General features: G+C 30.8%; 1 protein-coding gene across 1 annotated transcript; it reads right to left on the bottom strand.

The window, feature by feature from the left end:
- Window positions 1-260: 260 nt before the first annotated feature.
- On the bottom strand, window positions 261-12,476 carry LOC122040049 (protein FAM136A-like). The gene is made up of 3 exons (XM_042599421.1): window positions 12,211-12,476; window positions 11,995-12,132; window positions 261-678 (listed from the first exon to the last, which is right to left on the bottom strand). Exons 1-3 carry the CDS (start codon window positions 12,337-12,339, stop codon window positions 499-501), a joined length of 447 nt encoding a protein of 148 aa, XP_042455355.1. The 5' UTR covers window positions 12,340-12,476; the 3' UTR covers window positions 261-498.
- Between the last annotated feature and the right edge of the window lie 7,721 nt (window positions 12,477-20,197).

Below are 20,197 nucleotides of genomic sequence, written 5' to 3' on the forward strand. Positions count from 1 at the left end.
TTTAGCTTTTCTTCTATCCTATTTCAAACGCAACTAATTGAACACCCTCTTCTCTTTTTCCTTTCCCTCCCATCCCACCATACACACTTACAACAGAGATAATGGAGATTTTTCAGGTACGTCTCACCTCGCAAGCAATCTGAACACCTGACGGCAATAATTTGCAAGTGTCCAATATATCTCAACTTTGAAGAAGGCATAACAGAGATGAAAATTGATACTGGACATAGATACCAATTTGAGTACTTTATGAATCAAAATGAAGAACCAGCTTCAAGAAGTTTTGGCAACTAAAGGTGAACCGTAAGAATTATCCGTATGTCATAAAAAATTGGCCTGCTACATGAACAGTTGAATGAAAGATCAAGCAACACAAACATGTAGACTCTTCTGGCATGCTTCCTGTAAACTCATCCGTCTAAATAGTTCCTGATCATTTTTTTTTAATAGCAGGTCCCAACTTACAAGGGCCAAACCCTGAAAACAAGAACAAAATCTTCAGTTTATGGAGAAAGAAGACTTGATATGATCGACCACATGGGGGAGGGATACTAAGTTGTCATCAACTGCCTGATTTACGCAGGACTCCAAGTCATTTGCAGCATCTGTTTTGAGTTTTTGGAACTTCGCCGCCTCAAACTTGTCTTGACAGACCATCAAAGACCGGTTCAACCTTTCCTGTATGGTAAAAGATATAAGCAACTAAAACAGAAATTCATTGTTATATAGGTGAAGGGCTATTAAAAATGACAATTTGGTCAAGGTAAAGAGTAATATTATGAAGGAACATATTATTTTGCATATTTGCGGTTTCAAATTATAATTTTGCAATTATACTAAAAAGGTGATATCACTCTCACCCAAGCGGCCCAATATAGCTGGCCCCATAGAAATCACGAGAGGCATTTAATAGGGTTGTAAATAAACCACGTGTTCGTGAACAAGCTTGGTGTTCGGCTTGGTAAAAACTTATTTATATTCGTTCAATATACACAAGATTAATTAAACAACTAATTGAAACATCTCGTTAAACTAAACAAGCAAGCTTGAACGCATATGTATTCAGCTAGTTAACATTCATGAACAATGTTCGAGAACTCTTTTCAATATGCAAAATAAACAATAAAATAAAATAAAATAAAATAAACAAATAAATTTGAATTCTCGAACTCAATAACCAATCAAACAACTAAAAGTTTCAAACAAACAATCAAGCTCGAATTAAGAGCTCGATAACATCTAGACGAACTAAGCTCAAGTCAAGTTTCAAACAAGCTCATGCTCATAAAAAATAAACCAAGCCAAGCTTGAATAATCATTTTAAAAGCTTGGTTCATTTTAAGCTCAGTTTGGTTTGGTTACCTTATCAAACAAGTTTGAACACCCCAAAACTCGGTTCGGCTCGGCTCGTTTATCACCCTAGGCATTTTGCCCTAGCACAACGACCCTTCACATGGGGAAGGTCAGGTGATATTTTGCAACCACTGAAAATTTACCCCAAGACCTATTGGAGCAAACATCCATGCAGATACCAACTGCGTAGTTATAATTACAAGAATCATGTAGTTCATGATTCAAATTGCATGATTCGATTTGATTTGAGTCAAATTAGTTTGAACCATATGGGTGAATCTTTAGTGTAAAGACTTGGTTGGATTGAAACAATTTAATACCAATGAATCGATTTTTAATCATGCGCTTAGCAACTAATCAAGATGTAGTTGAATAGATAATAAACAGTTCTGGACGATTAATTTAGAATAAAACAAAGATGATTCTTCTTCAACACTTCGCACTATCTTCGACCCTTTGCTAATCCACATCAAAGGCTCATTAATTGCAGCCCATCCCACATCAAAGGCTACTTCATTAGAGGCTAAAGATTTGGGGGCTTCTTTCTAGTGCATCTTCAACCAAAGGGCATCTCTCAATGTTCATCCTCAATAACCAATCATTGACCAAAGGATGTTGACATCAATGTCTACATACTTGAGTGTCCTTAGTAATTGACGTTAACTAGAGTCTTTCCGCCCTTATCCTTAGCAACACTCGACAATGTCTATATTCCTCTGAATTCAAGCAGAAAACATCTCCACTCTATTCTGCTCAATCCTCATCTATTCCTAAGGCTATTCGATAAAAAAGATGCCCCTGTCCTCAACCCTCATGTTTAACAATAGATGTTAATGAGTTGCTAACCTATTAAATCAAAGATGTCAGAGACTTCTCTTTGTAGTTGATTATTATTGAGGAAGAACCTGAGAGAAAAGAAGAGAAATTGATAGTTACCTAAATAACGATGAAGCGAGTGATGGCAGTTTGAATAAAGAGAATAGTGTGATAGAAATATTAAATAAAAATTTTAAATATCTTGAAGATATTAATCTAACATTATAATATGATAACCCTCAGACTCTTTAGTTATATAATGCATCTTATTAACAGTAGCAATGTTCTGTATTAATCATAATAGGGATTAAACAAGATGTTCTTATAAATTCTTAGTATTGTAGTTTTTTTACTTATTTATCTTTTGAACATGAACCTTACGATTCACAATTAACAAAATTACCAAAACTATTCTCCACTTGAACTTCAATTTGACAACCTCTCGACATTTTTATATTTTAAAATGATTTTTAGATCTTTTGGAATGGCATTTGAATAAACATAAAATAAAAAAATGAGGGAAAACTGAAATTAAACAATTGACAAATTATCATAAGAACATTTTGGTCATATTATTGTAATTAAACTAAGTCTAATTCAAGCTAATGGTATTTATTGGATATTGATAAATTTATACTAGCATATATGCAATATTAAATTTTTTTTAATGATACTATGCTATTTCATTATTTTAAAAGGATAAATATGTATATGCTCCTTGAGTAGTGTCCATAGCATACAGAATCTCTTTTAATCACTCAGATATCAGATTAATATACATGATTAATTACATTGAACTTTTGCATCAGAAGTGAGTTTGAATTAAGAACCCTCGATCCAAGGTAATTTTGGATTCTTAAACTGATTATTCAAGTGCTCACAGAAATATACTGATTTTACATTTAGCTCCTACCTTTGTGCACAACTAAATACCATGACTAACTCCATGGTATGCAGAACATAAAGAGAAACAACATGACTCCATGAGTTCCTGTTACAGAATAATACGACTAGATTGTACTCATCAAGGTTTAAAATCTTAATCCGTGCCGAGATTTTGATCCCAGATCAGAACGTTACAGTTTCAATATCGTGTCGTGCTAATATGATTTCGATTTTTTTTATTTATATATAGCAATTATTAGATAAATATATTTATTGTATATAATTTAAAAATAAGTTATATATTGAGTTTACGTAAGTTCTTCATTATTGAATAACTTAATATTGTTAGAAAAAATAATTAAATATAATTTCCTTTAAAGAAAATTGATCTATCAATAATTTGAATTAAAATTGACACATTGTAATATACCTTACTACCAAAAGAAGTGGCATGAATAAAACATTGGTTCTTGTAATATTCTGCTTAGCTCAACTCTATCATTCTTCCACGTTCGGATTAAATAATCATAATTAGATAAATTAATACAAAGATATTATTTTATATATTATAATTATATAAATTAACTAACTATTTATTCATTTAATTAATTATTAATTTAAATAATAAATATTTAAAATATTTAAAAATATCATAATATCAATTAAATATTAAAACAGTAAAAAAAATTATTAGAATATAAATCTGATTTATTCAAAAAATAAATAAATTTTTAAAATTAAATAAAATTTAAAATTTAAAAAAATCAGAATATCAATTAATAAAATTTATTAAAATTTTAAATATATTTTTTATATATTTTATTGAGATAATTTAATTAGGATTTATGAAAGTCTCTTTGAAATATCACACATAAATTAGGAATTGTTTGGATTAATTAAATGAAAATTTTAATTTTCTTCCAAACAGTAACATCACATCACGGGGCGCTTTTGGCGACGTCAAAGGCATCCTGCGACACTTTTGGGATGCCTTCAACCCACCCGTACCACGACACGCGTGTGTGACGCACATGATGACGCCACACGAAATTGTCAGGGTATAGTACCGATTTCGCTCCCACGTCAAAACAGTAAAAATCGTTCGTGCCACCCGGCATGGAACGACATTTCAATCACTGGTACCCATTGCCTAAAATGTGTGTATATATATATATATACACACACACACACACAACTGCCAATGTCGATCCAAAGTCCGAGTGAAAAAGATTGAGGGTTGCAAATAAAATTGCTATAAAAAAAAGATGAAATGCATTATCCAATTGCAACGTCTCACAAGAATCGCGACATTCGAGAACTTAAGTATGGTGTTAAATATGTAAAAATTATCATATCATAGGTTGAATAAGAACAAACATTATAAAATACCAATTGTCTTATATTTAAAACATGGAAGATATGGACTCTCACCAGTAAAGTAATAGAGATAGTAGATACAATGATAGAAGAAGAAGTCATACTTGGTATTTACAAAGGAATAAAGCAACAATAGTAGGAGTAATTCGAAAGGGGATAATATTATAATTCTCAAAATAATGGTAGCAAAAGAAACTAGTAATATAATTAGTATATATATATCTTAAGTAGGATTAGATAAAGACATCAAATATAAGTTTTAGGAAGACATGAGGAGATCTAATAGGCATGTACGAGTAAAAAAATGAGGAATATGATAGGGCGTATGAGAATTATAAAATTATTTTAGGATAAGAAATGAAGAAGGAAAAATGTTGGATTTTACGATAGCTTATAAACCAATAATAAGTCATAATAAAAAAAAATTGTAAATATTGCAAGGTCAAGAAAACTTAACAACCCAACATATATTAGTAGTACTAATATGCGCCTTAAGTATAGTATCAATAGAGGAAAATGTACATGACTCTTAGAATTAAGCTATAGAAATTAAAAGACGAAATGTAAAGTATATTTAAGGGAAGAGTCGAGGATAAGTATTAAGATAAATACATAACGACTTGAATATAATATAATATTAAATTTGAAAATAATGTTCAAGAGCATTTTGAGTCAAAAGGATATGCATCATTAAGTAAAAAATCTTGATGATAAAACAATAAACTACAAGAAAAAGTGAGGGAAAATGATAAGTCTGAAAGTTATCATACACTTATAAGAACGAAGAGAGCTTAAAAAATATACAGTAGTCAAAAAAAAAGTCAAGAAAGGGATGAGTGAAACCAAGAATAAAACTTTCAAATGTTTATATCAACAACTAAATACAAAATAAGCTAAAGTGAGAAAGAGAATTACAAGATATATTACTCAAATAAGACGCATTAAAGAAAAATATAATAGGGTACTAGTGAATTATAAGGAAAAAAAATAGAGGTCGTTTCAACTTTTGAATGAAAATTAAGTATAAACTTAATTAATTTAAGTAGGTTAGAGCATAGTTGTAAAAAGTGCACGCCTGGATGCGCCTAGGAGCAAGGCACAACCAGGCACACCATACTTGAATGAAGCGCACTTAAGCGTGCACCTTTTGAGAGTTTAAGGCACAATTTTCCTCGCTTTATTAATGTTTAAAAAAAATTAAAAGCTCAATCCATATCTTTAATTACCCTTTAAATTAATTAGGTTGCATACATGCATGCGACACTTTTTTTTACGTGACTCTTCCTCTCCCCTAGAAAATGAATATCAATCTCCCTTAATTCCTTGCAAACTTATTTCACAAATTTTCACTGTAACTATTCCTCTCCCCTAAACAATCAACACCAACCTCCCCACCCTTCCTTTCTCAAACGTGAACTCTTTTCTCGCATACAACATCAACATCAGTCTTTTGGATTTGGCTATACTTTCTTGCTTTTCTCCTTTTATTTCATCATAAATGTTTCTTTTCCTTAAGGATTTAATTTGAAGTTTGTTTTTTCTTTAATTTGAAGTTCGATTTTGATTACGAAGATAAAATATTTTGATAAAAATTCTCTATATATATTTGAATTGTAAAAATGTATACCCAAAGCGCTTTATTTCGGTAAGGCATGCACCCCACCTGGCTCCAAGCGCCTCAGGCTCCACAACACCTATGCACTTTTGGGCGCTTCACGCCTTAAATATCTATGGGTCAAAGAAGTATAAAAATTTTAATTTTCATAGTAGAAATCAAACTTCATAAGTACAACTAAATTTAAATAGAATACAAACTTGAAAAATGCCTGGATAAAATGATATTCTGATAAAGTTATGGAAGTGCCTAGGGAAACATATATTAAATGGCTTACAAAGTTATACAACCAAATATTAAAAACAAAAAAATGGCTAATCAATCGAGGGTAAATACTCTAATCCCCTATATAAAAAAGAAGACGTGCAAAATTATGTGAATTATAAAAACATTAAGCTAATGAGTCTCATGAAACTTTAAGAATAAGTGATAGAAAAAAGATACGAGACCACAATGACTGAAAATCAATTTGAATTCATGCTTGAAAAGTTGACAATGGAAATTATTCATCTTCTCTTTTAGACAACTAATTGAAAAAATATCGAAAAAAGAAGCAAGACTTACACAATATTCGTTGACTGAGAAATAACTTATAATAGAGTATCAAGGTATACAAAGAATTATAGAAAAGAAGAGTGTTAGCGTAGATATATTGACAAGAATGAAGACTCCAAGCAACCAAAACGTTTCTTATAAAAAATGGTTAAATTAAGGATCAACTCAAATCTTAGTGGAAAACATTGAAAGTGAAAGATTTTAAATTTAATAAAGTGAAGAGAAAATATGTGAAATTTAAATTTAGTAAAATTAGACATAATAAACAATTATTGCGATAAGAGATGATATGTTACATATAATTGAGAGTTTTAAGTATTTAGGATTGTTTTTGCAAAAGAAAGATATGTTATATAGAATACAAGCAAGAATATTAAAAAGGATACGAGTGTCAGGTATTCTTTGTGATAGTAAAATACCTCTAAAATTTAAAGAGAAGTTCTATAAAATGACGATTAGACTACTATATTATATGGAGCTAAATGTTAGACTATAATTTGAACACATGAAAAGAAAATGAGAGTCGTAAAGATGAAGATGTTAAGATAGATGCGTGGACATACAAGAATGGACAAAAAAAAATATATTAGAAAGACAATCAAGATTGCACCTATTGAGAGAACTTTGAGAGACTCATTTAGGATGGTATGAAGATTAATTTAAACGGCCAATAAATACTCCAATTAGGCAAAGTGAAACTATGATAAATATGCATATAAAACAAAAAAGACATAATTAATAATAATAAATATAATAAAATGTATTTAAATATAAATGATAATGTAGTAGGAGATAAAGGCTAATGGTATAAGAGAATCCATACATACGACCCCACTGAGTGAGATAAAAAAAGTAACATAAACTTATTGTTTCTCATAAGTAGTAGTTACGAGGCTGAAATGTTAAGCTTTTGACCTCCAATTACAATAATCCCAAACCCAAAAGGTCGAACAATTGATTCAATTTGAAAGCAACAATTTAAATTGAATAGATTCTAGACATGACTTTAACAACATACATCAAGAATCTTAGGCATCATTTCTTTTACTAAATACTTGTGATAAATGCTCTTGTAATGGTTTATTTGTTGATTCATTTTTGATGTGGTTATAATGTATTTTCATGTTTGTGTAAAGTGTTTTCTAGATTTCCATAAAGAAGAGACTTGTGCAAATAATTTTTTGGTAATAAGTCACCTTTCAACCACATGCCTACTATTAATAACACGGATACCACAATAAACCATAATTTTCCAAAATAGATATTTTAAATTCTTAGGAAGAAAAATAGAAAATAATCATCAATCTTTAGTGAATAATCAAGAATATATAACAAAACCTTCTACCTTTTATCATCTAGGAGAAAAATAAACAATTCTTAACTATGGCACGATATCATGATCCCTTGATTATTTATTTGATTTTAATATAATTAGTAATATAGTCTGGCAGGGATCTCAATAGAGGGAGAGATCCATGTAGCTAATCCATAGATAGTCAACAGTGTTGCCTAACTGATTTCAAATTTGTCAACTCGATAATCAACTCAAATAACTTAAGTTAACTCTTTTGTCATTCGATCAACTCAAGCCAAAATAAAACCCCTTCTATTCTCAAACAATTGATTACCTAGCTAAGTGCATGCTTAAATAGAAAACTTTTATCCAAAAAGGTAAGAATTATATTTCACTTGATTGACTCATCTCATTTTGGAAAGAATTATATTTCACTTGATTGACTCATCTCATATGTCTCTGATCATGCTCCACCCCCTCAAGACCTCCTTGACAAGCCCCCATCCATAGATTTATGTCATCAAGTCATGCTTAATCTCGATCACTTGAGTTAGCACTTCTTTAAACACAGAAAAGGTCAAGATCCTCTTGAACATTCATTTGCCATGAGGTCACTCCATCTACTAGAGTTCACTTTTTTAAAGTTTCATCTACTAGAAATTCACTCTTCCAAGACTTCTCGTTTACCAAAATCAACTTTGCAACTTTTATTTGTCATGAGTTCACTTCTTTGGATCTTCTAGTTCACCAAGATCCACTTGGACTTTCATATATTAGTTCACTCCTTCAAAACTTCCCACCCAACTACAATTTCACTAGATCCACTCATCTAACATGTCTTCACATTGATCATGCTTCTTTCACAATGCCTCTTCGCTCTTAGAATAAAGTTCTAAGGGAAATTCTATAGAGAATTAAAGAAAAAAATGTTAGTGTAACGTATATCAAAATAATTAAGAATATATATGAGAATATATTGACAAAAGTAAAGACTCCAAGCGGATTAACCAAAACGTTTCTTATAAGTGAAAGATTTTAAACTTAATAGAATAAAAAAAATGTGAAATTTAAAATTAGTAATATGTGACATAATAAACAATTATTACGGTAGGAAATGTTATGCTACTTATAATTAAGAGCTTTAAATATTTAGGATTGTTTTTGCAAAAGGATAGAAGGACTAAGAAAGATATCTTACATAGAATGCAAGCAAGAAGATTAAAATGGGGGGCTCTTTGTGATTGTAAAGTACCAATAAAAATGGCGGTTAGACTACTATATTATATGGAGTTGAATGTTAAACTATAATTCGAACACACGAGAAAAAGATGAGAGTCGTAGAGATGAAAATGTTAAGATAGATGTGTGGATAAATGAGAATGGACAAGATAAAAAAATAAAAATATTAGAAAGAAAATCATAATTATGTCTATTGAGAGAAAACTTTGACAAACTTATTTAAGATAGTACGAGCATTAACTTAGACGACCAATAAATATTTCAATTAAGCAATGTGAAACTATTGACAAATATGCATATTAAACAAAGAAAGAAATACCAAAGGAGACTTAATTAATAATAATAAACACAAAAATATGTATTTAAATATAGATGATAATTTAGTCGGAGATAAAGGTTAATGGTATATGAGGATCCATATATTCGACCCCACCACGTGGCATAACAAAAGCAGCATAAACTTATTGTTTCTCATATGTAGTAGTTATGAGGTTGAAATATTAGCTTTTGACCTCCAATTACAATAATCCCAAACCTAAAAGGGCAAACAGTTAGATTCAATTTGAAAGCTACATTTTGAATTTAATAGATTTTAAACATGACTCTAGCAACATACATCAAAACTCTTAGGCATCATTTCTTTTGCTAAATACTTGTGATAAATGCTCTTGTGATGGTTCATTGTTGATTTACTTTTGATGTGGTTATAATGTGTTTTCATGTTTGTGTAAAGTGTTTTCCTAATTTCCATAAAGAAGAGACTTGTGCAAATAATTTTTTGGTAACAAGTCACCTTTCAACCACATGCCAACTATTCATAACATAGGTAACCACAATAAACCATAATTTTTCAAAATAGACATTTTAAATTCTTAGGAAGAAAAATAGAAAATAATCATCAATCTTTAGTGAATAATAAAGAAAATACAACAAAATCCTTCTCGATATACACAACCTTTCATCATCGGGGAGAAAAACAAACAATTCTTAACTATGGTACCATATTATGATCCTTTGATTATTTATTTGATTTAAATATAATTAGTAATATAGTCTCATAGGGAACTCAATAGAGGGATAGATCCATGTAGTGGATCCATGGATAATGAACTCAAGCCAATAATCAACTCAAGCCAAGCCAAATAATCAACTCAAAGATAGTCAATAGAGTTGACTAATTGATTTCAAATTTATACGCTCAATAATCAACTCAAATAAGTTAACTCAATCAACTCAAGCCAAATTAGAACCCCTTCTATTCTCAAACAATAAGTCAGCAATTGATTATAGTGTCTGCAAGTATTAACTAACTGAACTTGCTTAAGCTTAAGTTAATTCGTCACTTTAAACTAAAACATATGTTCTCTAGCTGAGTGCATGCTTAAATAGAAAACTTTTATCCAAAAAGGTAAGAATTACATTTCACTTGATTGACTCATCTCATATGTCTCTGATCATGCTCCTCCCCCTCAAGACCTCCTCGATAGGCCCCCATCCATAGAACTATGTAATCGAGTCATGCTTAATCTGGATCACTTGAGTTAGCACTTCTTCAAACACAGAGAAGGTAACTATGTCATCGTCTATCAAGATCCTCTTGAACTTTCATTTGCCATGAGGTCACTCCTTCATCTACCAAGAGTTCACTTTTTTAGAGTTTCATGTACTAGAAATTCACTCTTCCAAGACTTCTCGTTTACCAAAATCCAGTTTTCAACTTTTATTTGTCATGAGTCCACTTCTTTGGAACTTCTCGTTTACCAAGATCCACTTGGACTTTCATATGTTAGGAGTTCACTCCTTCAAAACTTCCCACCCAACTACAATGTCACTCGAGTCACTCATCTAACATGTCTTCATATTGATCATGCTTCTTCCTCAATACCTCTTCACTCTTATAATAGAGTTCTAAGGAAACCTAATAACAGTCACTTAAGGTATCACCTCTTTAGACACATAGGTTACCTTCGTCATCCCTCAAAGCTGGTAGGAGTTCCACCTCTAGGATTGTTTATCTTGCCGAGAGTTAACTCTTTGGGACTTTTCAATTGCCAAAATCTACTTGGACTTCCATATGCTAAGAGTTCACTCTTACAAATCTTTTTGTCTACCAAGATCCACTTAGACTTCCATCTACAAGGAGTCTACTCCTTTGTGAATTTTGTCTACCAAGAGTTCAGTCCCTCAGGACTTCCATTTGTCAAGAGTTCACTCCTTTAAGACTTTTCGTTTGCTAAGATCCTCTTGGACTTCTATTTACCAGAAGTTCACTCCTGTCAAATTTCTCATTTACCAAGATCCATTTAGACTTCTATCTTTCAGGAAATTAGGATTTTGGGGCTTGTTAGACTATCAATTTTATCTATCTTAAACATTTTGTTAATAATTTAGCCATCCACATCAAACTCAAACCAACTCAAGTCAAACCTAACTCAAGTATAAGTGTATAACTATATCTACAACCTCCTCCTTAAATTAAGCTTCCTAGGAATTGATCGCACTAACGTCGATTTCTACTCCATAATCATCCAAGCATAACCTAGCCCAATACACCATGTAACGATTTTTTTTTGAGGGGCAACCGAATGATAAAGAATATGCAGTTGGTTTAATGATAACTATTATTACTTAAATAATATTTTCCTTTTCACGCTTCCTATGTTAAAACACGAATAATATGACTATCATGGAACATAATTTTCTTAAGAAAACATTTGAAAAGAAAAATCTAACAAATAATTATTGCTCAGCTATTGCATTACCATCAAAACTAATATGAACAAATAAATGTCCAAACAAAACAAGGTAATATTGCATACATATTTTGCACCTTAGAGATATAAAAGTACAGAAAGAAAACCTGGAATTTGGCCATTTCTGTCTCCACCAGATTGTTGGCATTAACTACCGGAATGCTACAGTGCTCAACGCAGTTGTTTATCTCCTCCTGCCGTCGCCGCCGGTCAAAGCATTCGTACGCGCACTTGAAGTACGCTTGCTATAATGTAAATGTTTTTAGCGAACACAATAAAAAAAAAACAAATTTTCCCTAAAAGCAAGAAGGAAAGGGGGTTACTTGGAGATTGAAGTTGACGTGATCTTGAACAGGATCCAGCAAGTTCTTCGCAGCTACATTCACATCTTCGAGTTTTCTTCTCAACCTATCGGTTACAAGGCGTTCTTCCATCGCGGCCAAGTGCTCCATCCCTGAACAATACGGAAGATACAGTCGGAAGAGAGTCCCTTGAGAATTAGCAGCCGCTGGTGATCGAGAGGAGAGATGATGTAGTAGACGGAAGGGCTTTAGGGTTTTAGTTGGAATTTGTGTTAAAACAGCCTACCGGATTTGTTTGGGCTGTAGCAGCCAAACATACGACAGCGAGTCATGTTAGACACACAATCTATGATCGTTCAAAATTAAACCGACCCACCACAGTTAACTCACGCTTCGTCCCATAGATATTGGTCAGATCGATAGATTAATTATATATATATATAAGATATTGGTCAGATCGATAGATTAATTATATATATATATATATATATATATATATTAATCTGTATATATTTTATCTCATGCCTCCTAATTAAAAAGTCGTTTTAATGTTCTATTAAAACTGAATATGAAGAAACCGCTAAAATGAGTATTTCGCCTTCTGCCCTCGCTATTTAACTTGTATTTTTCAAAAAATAATTTTTTCACTCGAGGGTCTATATTATAAATCCTTCGTTATAAAATCTGCATCCACTACACTACACGAATGGAGTTTATAATTTTTTATATAAATTAATCCTAAAATATTAGGATCAGATTTATACTTTTTATAAAAAAAATTATAATAAAAATTATAAAGAGGGTTTATATTCTCCCTCGTAATGTGCAAATAACAAGGGCTCACTGACCTATTTAATATTTTTTTAAAAAAAATAATTTTTGTTTATTTATATTTTTATTAAATATTTATTTATTTTTATGGAATTATTATTTTTACATAAATAAATATAAATTCTAATATAATTATAAATATTAAATTAAAATATTAATTAATATTATATATAGTAAATGAAATTATAAATAAAGATGTGAAAAATATAAATAAAAAAGAGTAAATTAACAGTAGGGTAATAAAAAAAATATTGGAGAGATTTATGATAATAAAGAGAGATTTTTAAAAGATGTGGGTATAAAAAATTTATAATTACGGATGTCTTTATGGCAACTAAGGGCATTTACAATGAAAATATTTAGAAGGGATATTTTTTTAAATATCCCCTATTGGATGAGGATATTGTAGAGGGAATTTGAAATTATCGGAGTTATGCCCAATGATTTCTCGCTTTATTTTTTTAATAAAAAATTAAAAATATATATATATTTATTTATTTATTTAACGGTGAAATTTGGGATATTTGAGAGTGAAATATTTTATAGGTGAACTTCATAAATATTTGGTTTAGAGCTATGATACACTCAAGGAAAAATCTTAATGAAATGTTCAAAGATAGATACATAAATTCATAACTCATTATTTCACTTTTTGTCGGCTTTATCATCTTATGTGTCTATCCTTGAACATGTCATTGAGATTCTTTCCTTCATCATATCATTTTGGTTTGGATTATGGATATTTAAAAAATAAGATATTTAATTAATGATATAAATATAAAAATTATAAATATTTAAAAAATATATCCAATCTTAGGAGTAAATTTTACAATGTAGCCTAGGACATAATGCGGTGGTAAAATACTAGCATTTTTCATTTTCATACAAGTGATGCACGGTGATACCTGTATAAAAAATACAATGTGTTTTAAAAAACATTTTCTTTTTAATTCAATTTGATTATATATATATATAACACTTTTAAATTAAAAAATATCTTTTAAAACTTAATTAAAATCACTTCATGGTTATTATAAAAAATTATAATAATTTAATTTTAAAATTATTTTGATCAAATTTAAATAATTTTAATTAAATTGATTAAAAAATAATATAAAATATACATATATATATAGTATTTTTGATTAGGTTGAACTTATTTATTTTAATATGGTATAGTAGTAACTCTGAATTGTTATAATAAGAATATTTTTTATATATCCTTTTTATTTTTTCCAATAAAAAAATTATTTTAATTATTTCATTAAATTGAAGCAGCCTCATCCTGAATTAAACCGAAAACAAAATTTTTATAGTATTTTTTTACTTTTAGGGTCCATTTAGTTTGGATTATCCTTGATAATCTTAGCTATTCATATCAACGAAAATCTTATTTAGTTTAGATAATCAACGATTGTCAAATAACACATCAATAAAAAGGACATGCAATCCAAACTAGAAAAACCTTAGAAACATAAGAATTTTCTTGATTTTGAAATTAACAAAAAAATTTAACCATAACAAATTAGATTATATATGAAAGCTTTTAAATAAATAAATTTTTATTATATTAGGTTGAATCCAATAATATTAAATTATATTTTATTCTTATAATCTTAATTATATTATTATCTGATAATCATATAATTAAAATTATAGATAATAATTTGAACTAAATATAGCTAAAACATAAGTTCAGTTTAAGGTTCATTCGATGTTAAGAGTTTTGAAAGTGAATAGTTTAGTTAAATAACTTTAATTAGAGGCAAAATGATAATATATAATATATTTCTAAATTTTGTATTTTATCTAGTCAATATATAAAATATTTAGATTTTATAAATCATAAACTTTTCTATTTCAACTTTGGTATTTATCAACGTCTGTCTTAATAAAAATTTTGCATTACTAGTGTCAATTAGCACTGAAAACAATAGATTTACTAATAGAAATATTCATCGGCATTCCGTCAGTAAATATATATATTGATATATAGAATTTCGATGGAAAAATAACCGTTAGGAGAGTATCTTTCAGAACATGTTTTCCGACAGATTAGGAGGTTTCGTCGTTATATTTTAATGACAGAATTATAATTTTGTCGTTAATGTTATTAGAAACACTTTGTTAGCAATCAGGTAATTTTCGACGGAAACACATTTTCCATTGGAAAACAACCAATCTAAACTTAGCTGGTTCATGATATTACCGACAGAAACACTGATTCCGTTGGTAATCTATCGAAATACAGACGGAATATAGTGTTTTCGTCGGTATTTATTTTCGATAATCACCGACGGAAACTTTATTCCGTCAGTATTCCGTCAGAAAACAGAAAAAAAATCACAGATTCAATATGTTTACATGTTCTTCCCTATATACATTTTCCAAATATACAAAAATCATCACAAATGATGACATTATACATACAATCCACACCTACAAACAAATCAAATATAATCCACACACATACATCATATAACAATCATACACAAATAATTACACTTATAAAATCCACACATAAAAACACATTCCATACATTTTAACGATTCATTCTTCTTCCTAACTACAATCTATATAAGCACAAATAAACTAACATTCATATTAATAGAAACAATTATAATCATCTAAAAGAAACAAGACTAAACAAATCTGCCACTACAAGAAATTATAGATTTAACCACACCTAATAGATAATAGTTTTTTGAGAAACTGTTGTCTTTTTGTCATTTAACAATGGTTTTATTGAAAATTGTTGTTGTTAGTCATGTTTTTTTAAAAAAGACAACAATGTTTAAAAAATCGTTGTCTTTGACATACATAAGACAACGATTTTTTAAAATTATTGTCTATGAGATATCTTTATTTAGCATACGACAACAGTTTTAATCAACCGTTGTCTATTAGTGTTGCTTAAAACTATGTTGAAACTATGTTGTCTATTAGTTTTAATCAACAGTTTTAATTTGGTGTCTAAAACTATGTTGTCTTTAAAAATTATTTTATAAAAAAATAGTCAAACATAGTTATTTGCCTATTTTCGTTGATGAAGTGAAATTTATATCCCTTAATGTTTATCTCTAAGATAAAATTTGTGGTATATTTTAAGATGGATGGATTTATTCAAATAGTAAAGATAAAATTGTAATTTTGTACAAAATATATGTTGCAACAACTATTCTTCATTAATTTCGTTTTCTTTTTTATCACATTGCGCGCACCGTCGTCGTTTTCTTTTTGGGGGTGGACTGCTGATTAGGGTTTGGGCGGAGGAGATCGATGGCGGTCAGGGAGGAAGAATCGGAGTACGAGAGCGATCTCGAGGACGCGCCGTTGCCAAGGATGCGTCGGAGGGAGGCAAGCGGCGACGAGGAAGGGGAAGGATACGATGGGCGGGGGAAATCTGTCGCGGGAGACCAGGTTGGATCCGACGGCGAGTCGGATGGTCAAGGTGGCGCCGAGGTTTATGATGATGAAGAGGAGTACTACGACGGCGAGGAGGAAGAACTGGCGGGCGAAGTAGAGGAATTCGTTGCTGTAGAAGGAATGATGGAAGGAAAAGGAGCAAATATGGGGGATGTTCCAGTGGGCGAAGGTCCTAAGGACTTGGGAAAGTCGCCGGTTCCTGATGGCGATGGCCAGGCGTTTCTTGGGACTTCAGAAGAAAATGAAGACAAAGAACCTGTTGAAGAGGAGGCGAAGGAGAATGAACCTTATGCTGTGCCGACTGCTGGGGCTTTCTACATGCACGATGATCGGTTCCAGGACAATGGCAGGGGTCGCCGAAGGTGATATTATTTATTGCTTGTCAAAAGTCAAAACAACATAATTATACTTTTTGCACTCCTGGTATGATAGGTATCTTTTTTCTTAGAAGAATCTACTTCTATTCTTCATGATCTTCATCTGTTTTTTTCCCATTAATTAGAGATATTCAATCACTCGTGTGCCAAATTATTGATAGAAAACTGTTATGAGCACATAAGTGTGCAGTTGATTGAGATTCTATTACTGAGTATAATGTTTAAACGTTTGTATAGATATAATTCATAACTTTCAATAGATAATGCGTACATTTTGCTTCTTGGACTTGATCATGAGGAATGGTTAGTCATTTAGGAACAATGGACAATATAACCTAACACTGTATAATTTAGCTACTTTTGTTCCTTTATCTATATCTATATATTAAACATAATCCATTACTTACTATTCACCACTATGAGTTGTTTATCAATATATTTTTATTTTTTCACTTCCTCTCCCATTGTTGTTGCAGCCAGTGACTGTATTAGTCTGGATCAAATATTGCATTATTTATATTCCTAAGGCAACATTGAAACTTCTCTTTTTTGGCATTTCCACTTTTTTATTTTCCTTACAAATTTTTCGTTTAATAACCTTTATCTAGGCGTATGTTTGGTGTCCAAAAGTTGTGGGATTCTAAAGATGAACGTGCTTGGGTACATGATAGATTTGAAGAAATGAATCTGCAAGATGCACAAAATCATGAGGTACTATCTTTCCAATATTCTTATTATGTAAACCAACCTTTGAGGTTCTAATTAAGGATGATAATCCATTTCTCCCACGAACAGCGGAAGTCTAGAGGTCGTTTATATATGCTTTTTATTATGTATTTAATTTAGTCATAAAACACTTATATATCAACTATGTTGAATGTATATATGAAGGGCGTTAAGATTGTTTAATTCGAACAATGAAAGGAGAGGAAGAAAGCATGTACAATGGGAAGTAATCAAGGTATGGGTACTTCTATTTCAATCAATCAAGGTATGTGTATTTTTATCATTAACAATATCAATTGCCTTTAACGTAGGCTCCTAGGCAGCCAGATGCGAAACAATGTGGTTATTACGTGAGGAGATTTATGAGACAAATTACTGAAGAAAATGCAATGATCGAGGGGGATACACTACCATCGATAGTAATATTATCTTTATCATCTCAAATAATTAGAAGTTATTTAGTTATTATTTTTTTTCAATTAATTATATTTTGTTCTTTAAGAACATATAATTTATGTGTATTCACAATTCACAAAAGCGGAGTACTCTCAAGAAGAAATTGATGAAGTGCGCTCTGAGATAGCCGAATGCATACAAGATCATATTTATGAATAGGTATATACATGAGTTCATCTTATTGCATTTGACAATAATAATATTCAGTTAAATTGAAACAAATTGGCAATGTTTCAACATAGGAAACCAACCTCTATTTTTTAGGATCTATACTATATGAAAATACTGTATGAGAAATTTAATTTAGAGTATATCACAATGAATAAAATAACAAACCTTGTTAGCCACACTTGTTCATGAAAATACTTTCTTGTTCATGATTCAAATAAATTTATTTCCCTTTTCTTTGTGAGATTCTTTAATTCTCTCGGTGAGGTTTGTGTTCACTACTGTACCATTTCAATTTATCTTGTCAATTATACCTTTTCCTTCCATGATGTGTATGTTGATTAAAGTTCATGAACCGTTGAATGCTTGGAATAATATGCCCATGATGTTTCGTCTTCTTATGTTTGTGCCTGACATCACAGGGAAGATTACGAATCATCCCTTGAGAATTCAAGGACCAAATCTCTTTTGCCCAGATGTTCTTCTTTGAGCACATCCTTGATCCAGGTCACCTACTCTTGAGTCCTCTCGATCTGGGCTATTTGCCCTTGAGTCCACTCAGCGCATGCTGCTTATACTTGATTGCACTTGATTTGGAGATATCTGTCTCTGAGTCCATTTACCAAATCCAATCGGCATGACTAAACTGCACACTTGATGCACCAACATCAAATACAAACTAATAACTTAATCCTTTGTCAAATATAAAAAATGATTAACCTTAATCACAATGGAACTGACAGAATGTTTTGGAAAAATGTTTAAAATGATTAAGTAGTATTCCAAATTCTAATAGAACACATATTTATACTGTATTTTGGTTTACATAACAAACAATTTGGATCTCAATTTTATAATGTAGATGTCTTTGTTTAGAAGGGTAATAATCTTGTTACTGCAGCATCTTTATGCTTTAGTTTTTTTTCGAGATATTGAAATATCATTCAATTGAGCAGGGGCATCTGTTGTTGGTTTAGTCGGTAATGTATTCCAAGCTAATTACAGTCCTGCAAAGGCAGGAGTGATTGGTCTCACCAAGACTTACAAAAGAATACGCAAGCAAAAATATCAACGCAAGTGTGTTTTTTTTTGTTGATTCCCTAACTGCAACTTAATGTATGTCTAACGGGGCTTTTACCATGTATAGTAACTAACAGAGAAATTTAATGTTTGAGGTCCAAACTTTGATCGCATATATCACCCTGTAACATAAGTAATTCAATATTGGTAGGAAGAATCTATTTTTTAGATGCCTCCATTATTAATAGTGATGAAGGGGGTATTTCTGGTTCAGCTTTGGCCTCTGTTGCTACTCCACCTGAATGTGGTTTTGTGGCTCATCTCAATTGTTCCTCTTCTTCTGGCCATCGTTACACACATCACTATTGTTTTGGTTTGTCCCATTGCTTGAGGTGCCCACATCATATAAATTTGCATCCATTGCTCTCGGAAGGAAGCATTGTTTCCTTGAACTGAAAGTGAGTTATGCAGTAATTTTAGTTTGTGCCTAGAAAGAAGTATTGTTATCATATTCAATTGTGTACAACGTCTTTGTCATCATCATCTTTATGCCATTTACTCCTGGGAAATGACTTAACTTGCAATCATATGCTATTTACCTCAAGGAAAAGATAATGACCTCGTTTCTGTGAAAGGAGAAGAAAAGAGAAGCTAGGAGGGAGGAGAAACCAGAAAAGGCTACAGTTATCGATATGGTGTTTAGAAGATGCACAGGCTATTTAGAAGATACACAGGTAGAGAAGACTTGCTCCAACAAAACATGATATTTTGGACTTTATATATATGTGTGATATATATAAACTTTTGGTTGTGTAAACTTTTGTGATGTTTGAATGTTGATGTTTGGTACTTTAATGATGTTTGGATGATGATGTTTGGTACTTTAATGAAAATTGCATTGTAAATATTGATTATATAGGTTTTTTATCAATGAAATTTGCACTGGATGAAATTTGCACTGGATGATGATGTTTTTTTTTAAACCGTTGAGTAGGAAAAGATTA

The sequence above is a fragment of the Zingiber officinale genome, chromosome 2A (assembly GCF_018446385.1).
Source record: "Zingiber officinale cultivar Zhangliang chromosome 2A, Zo_v1.1, whole genome shotgun sequence".
Classification (NCBI taxonomy): domain Eukaryota; kingdom Viridiplantae; phylum Streptophyta; class Magnoliopsida; order Zingiberales; family Zingiberaceae; genus Zingiber; species Zingiber officinale.

Bases quoted from the DNA above. Each gene is read 5' to 3' on its own strand.
- LOC122040049 (XM_042599421.1), bottom strand. From the start codon at position 12,339: ATGGAGCACTTGGCCGCGATGGAAGAACGCCTTGTAACCGATAGGTTG. The intron at 12,133-12,210 runs GTAACCCCCTTT...TTTACATTATAG, and splicing joins ACGTCAACTTCAATCTCCAA to CAAGCGTACTTCAAGTGCGC. The intron at 679-11,994 runs GTTTTCTTTCTG...TTTACCATACAG, and splicing joins CAGAAATGGCCAAATTCCAG to GAAAGGTTGAACCGGTCTTT.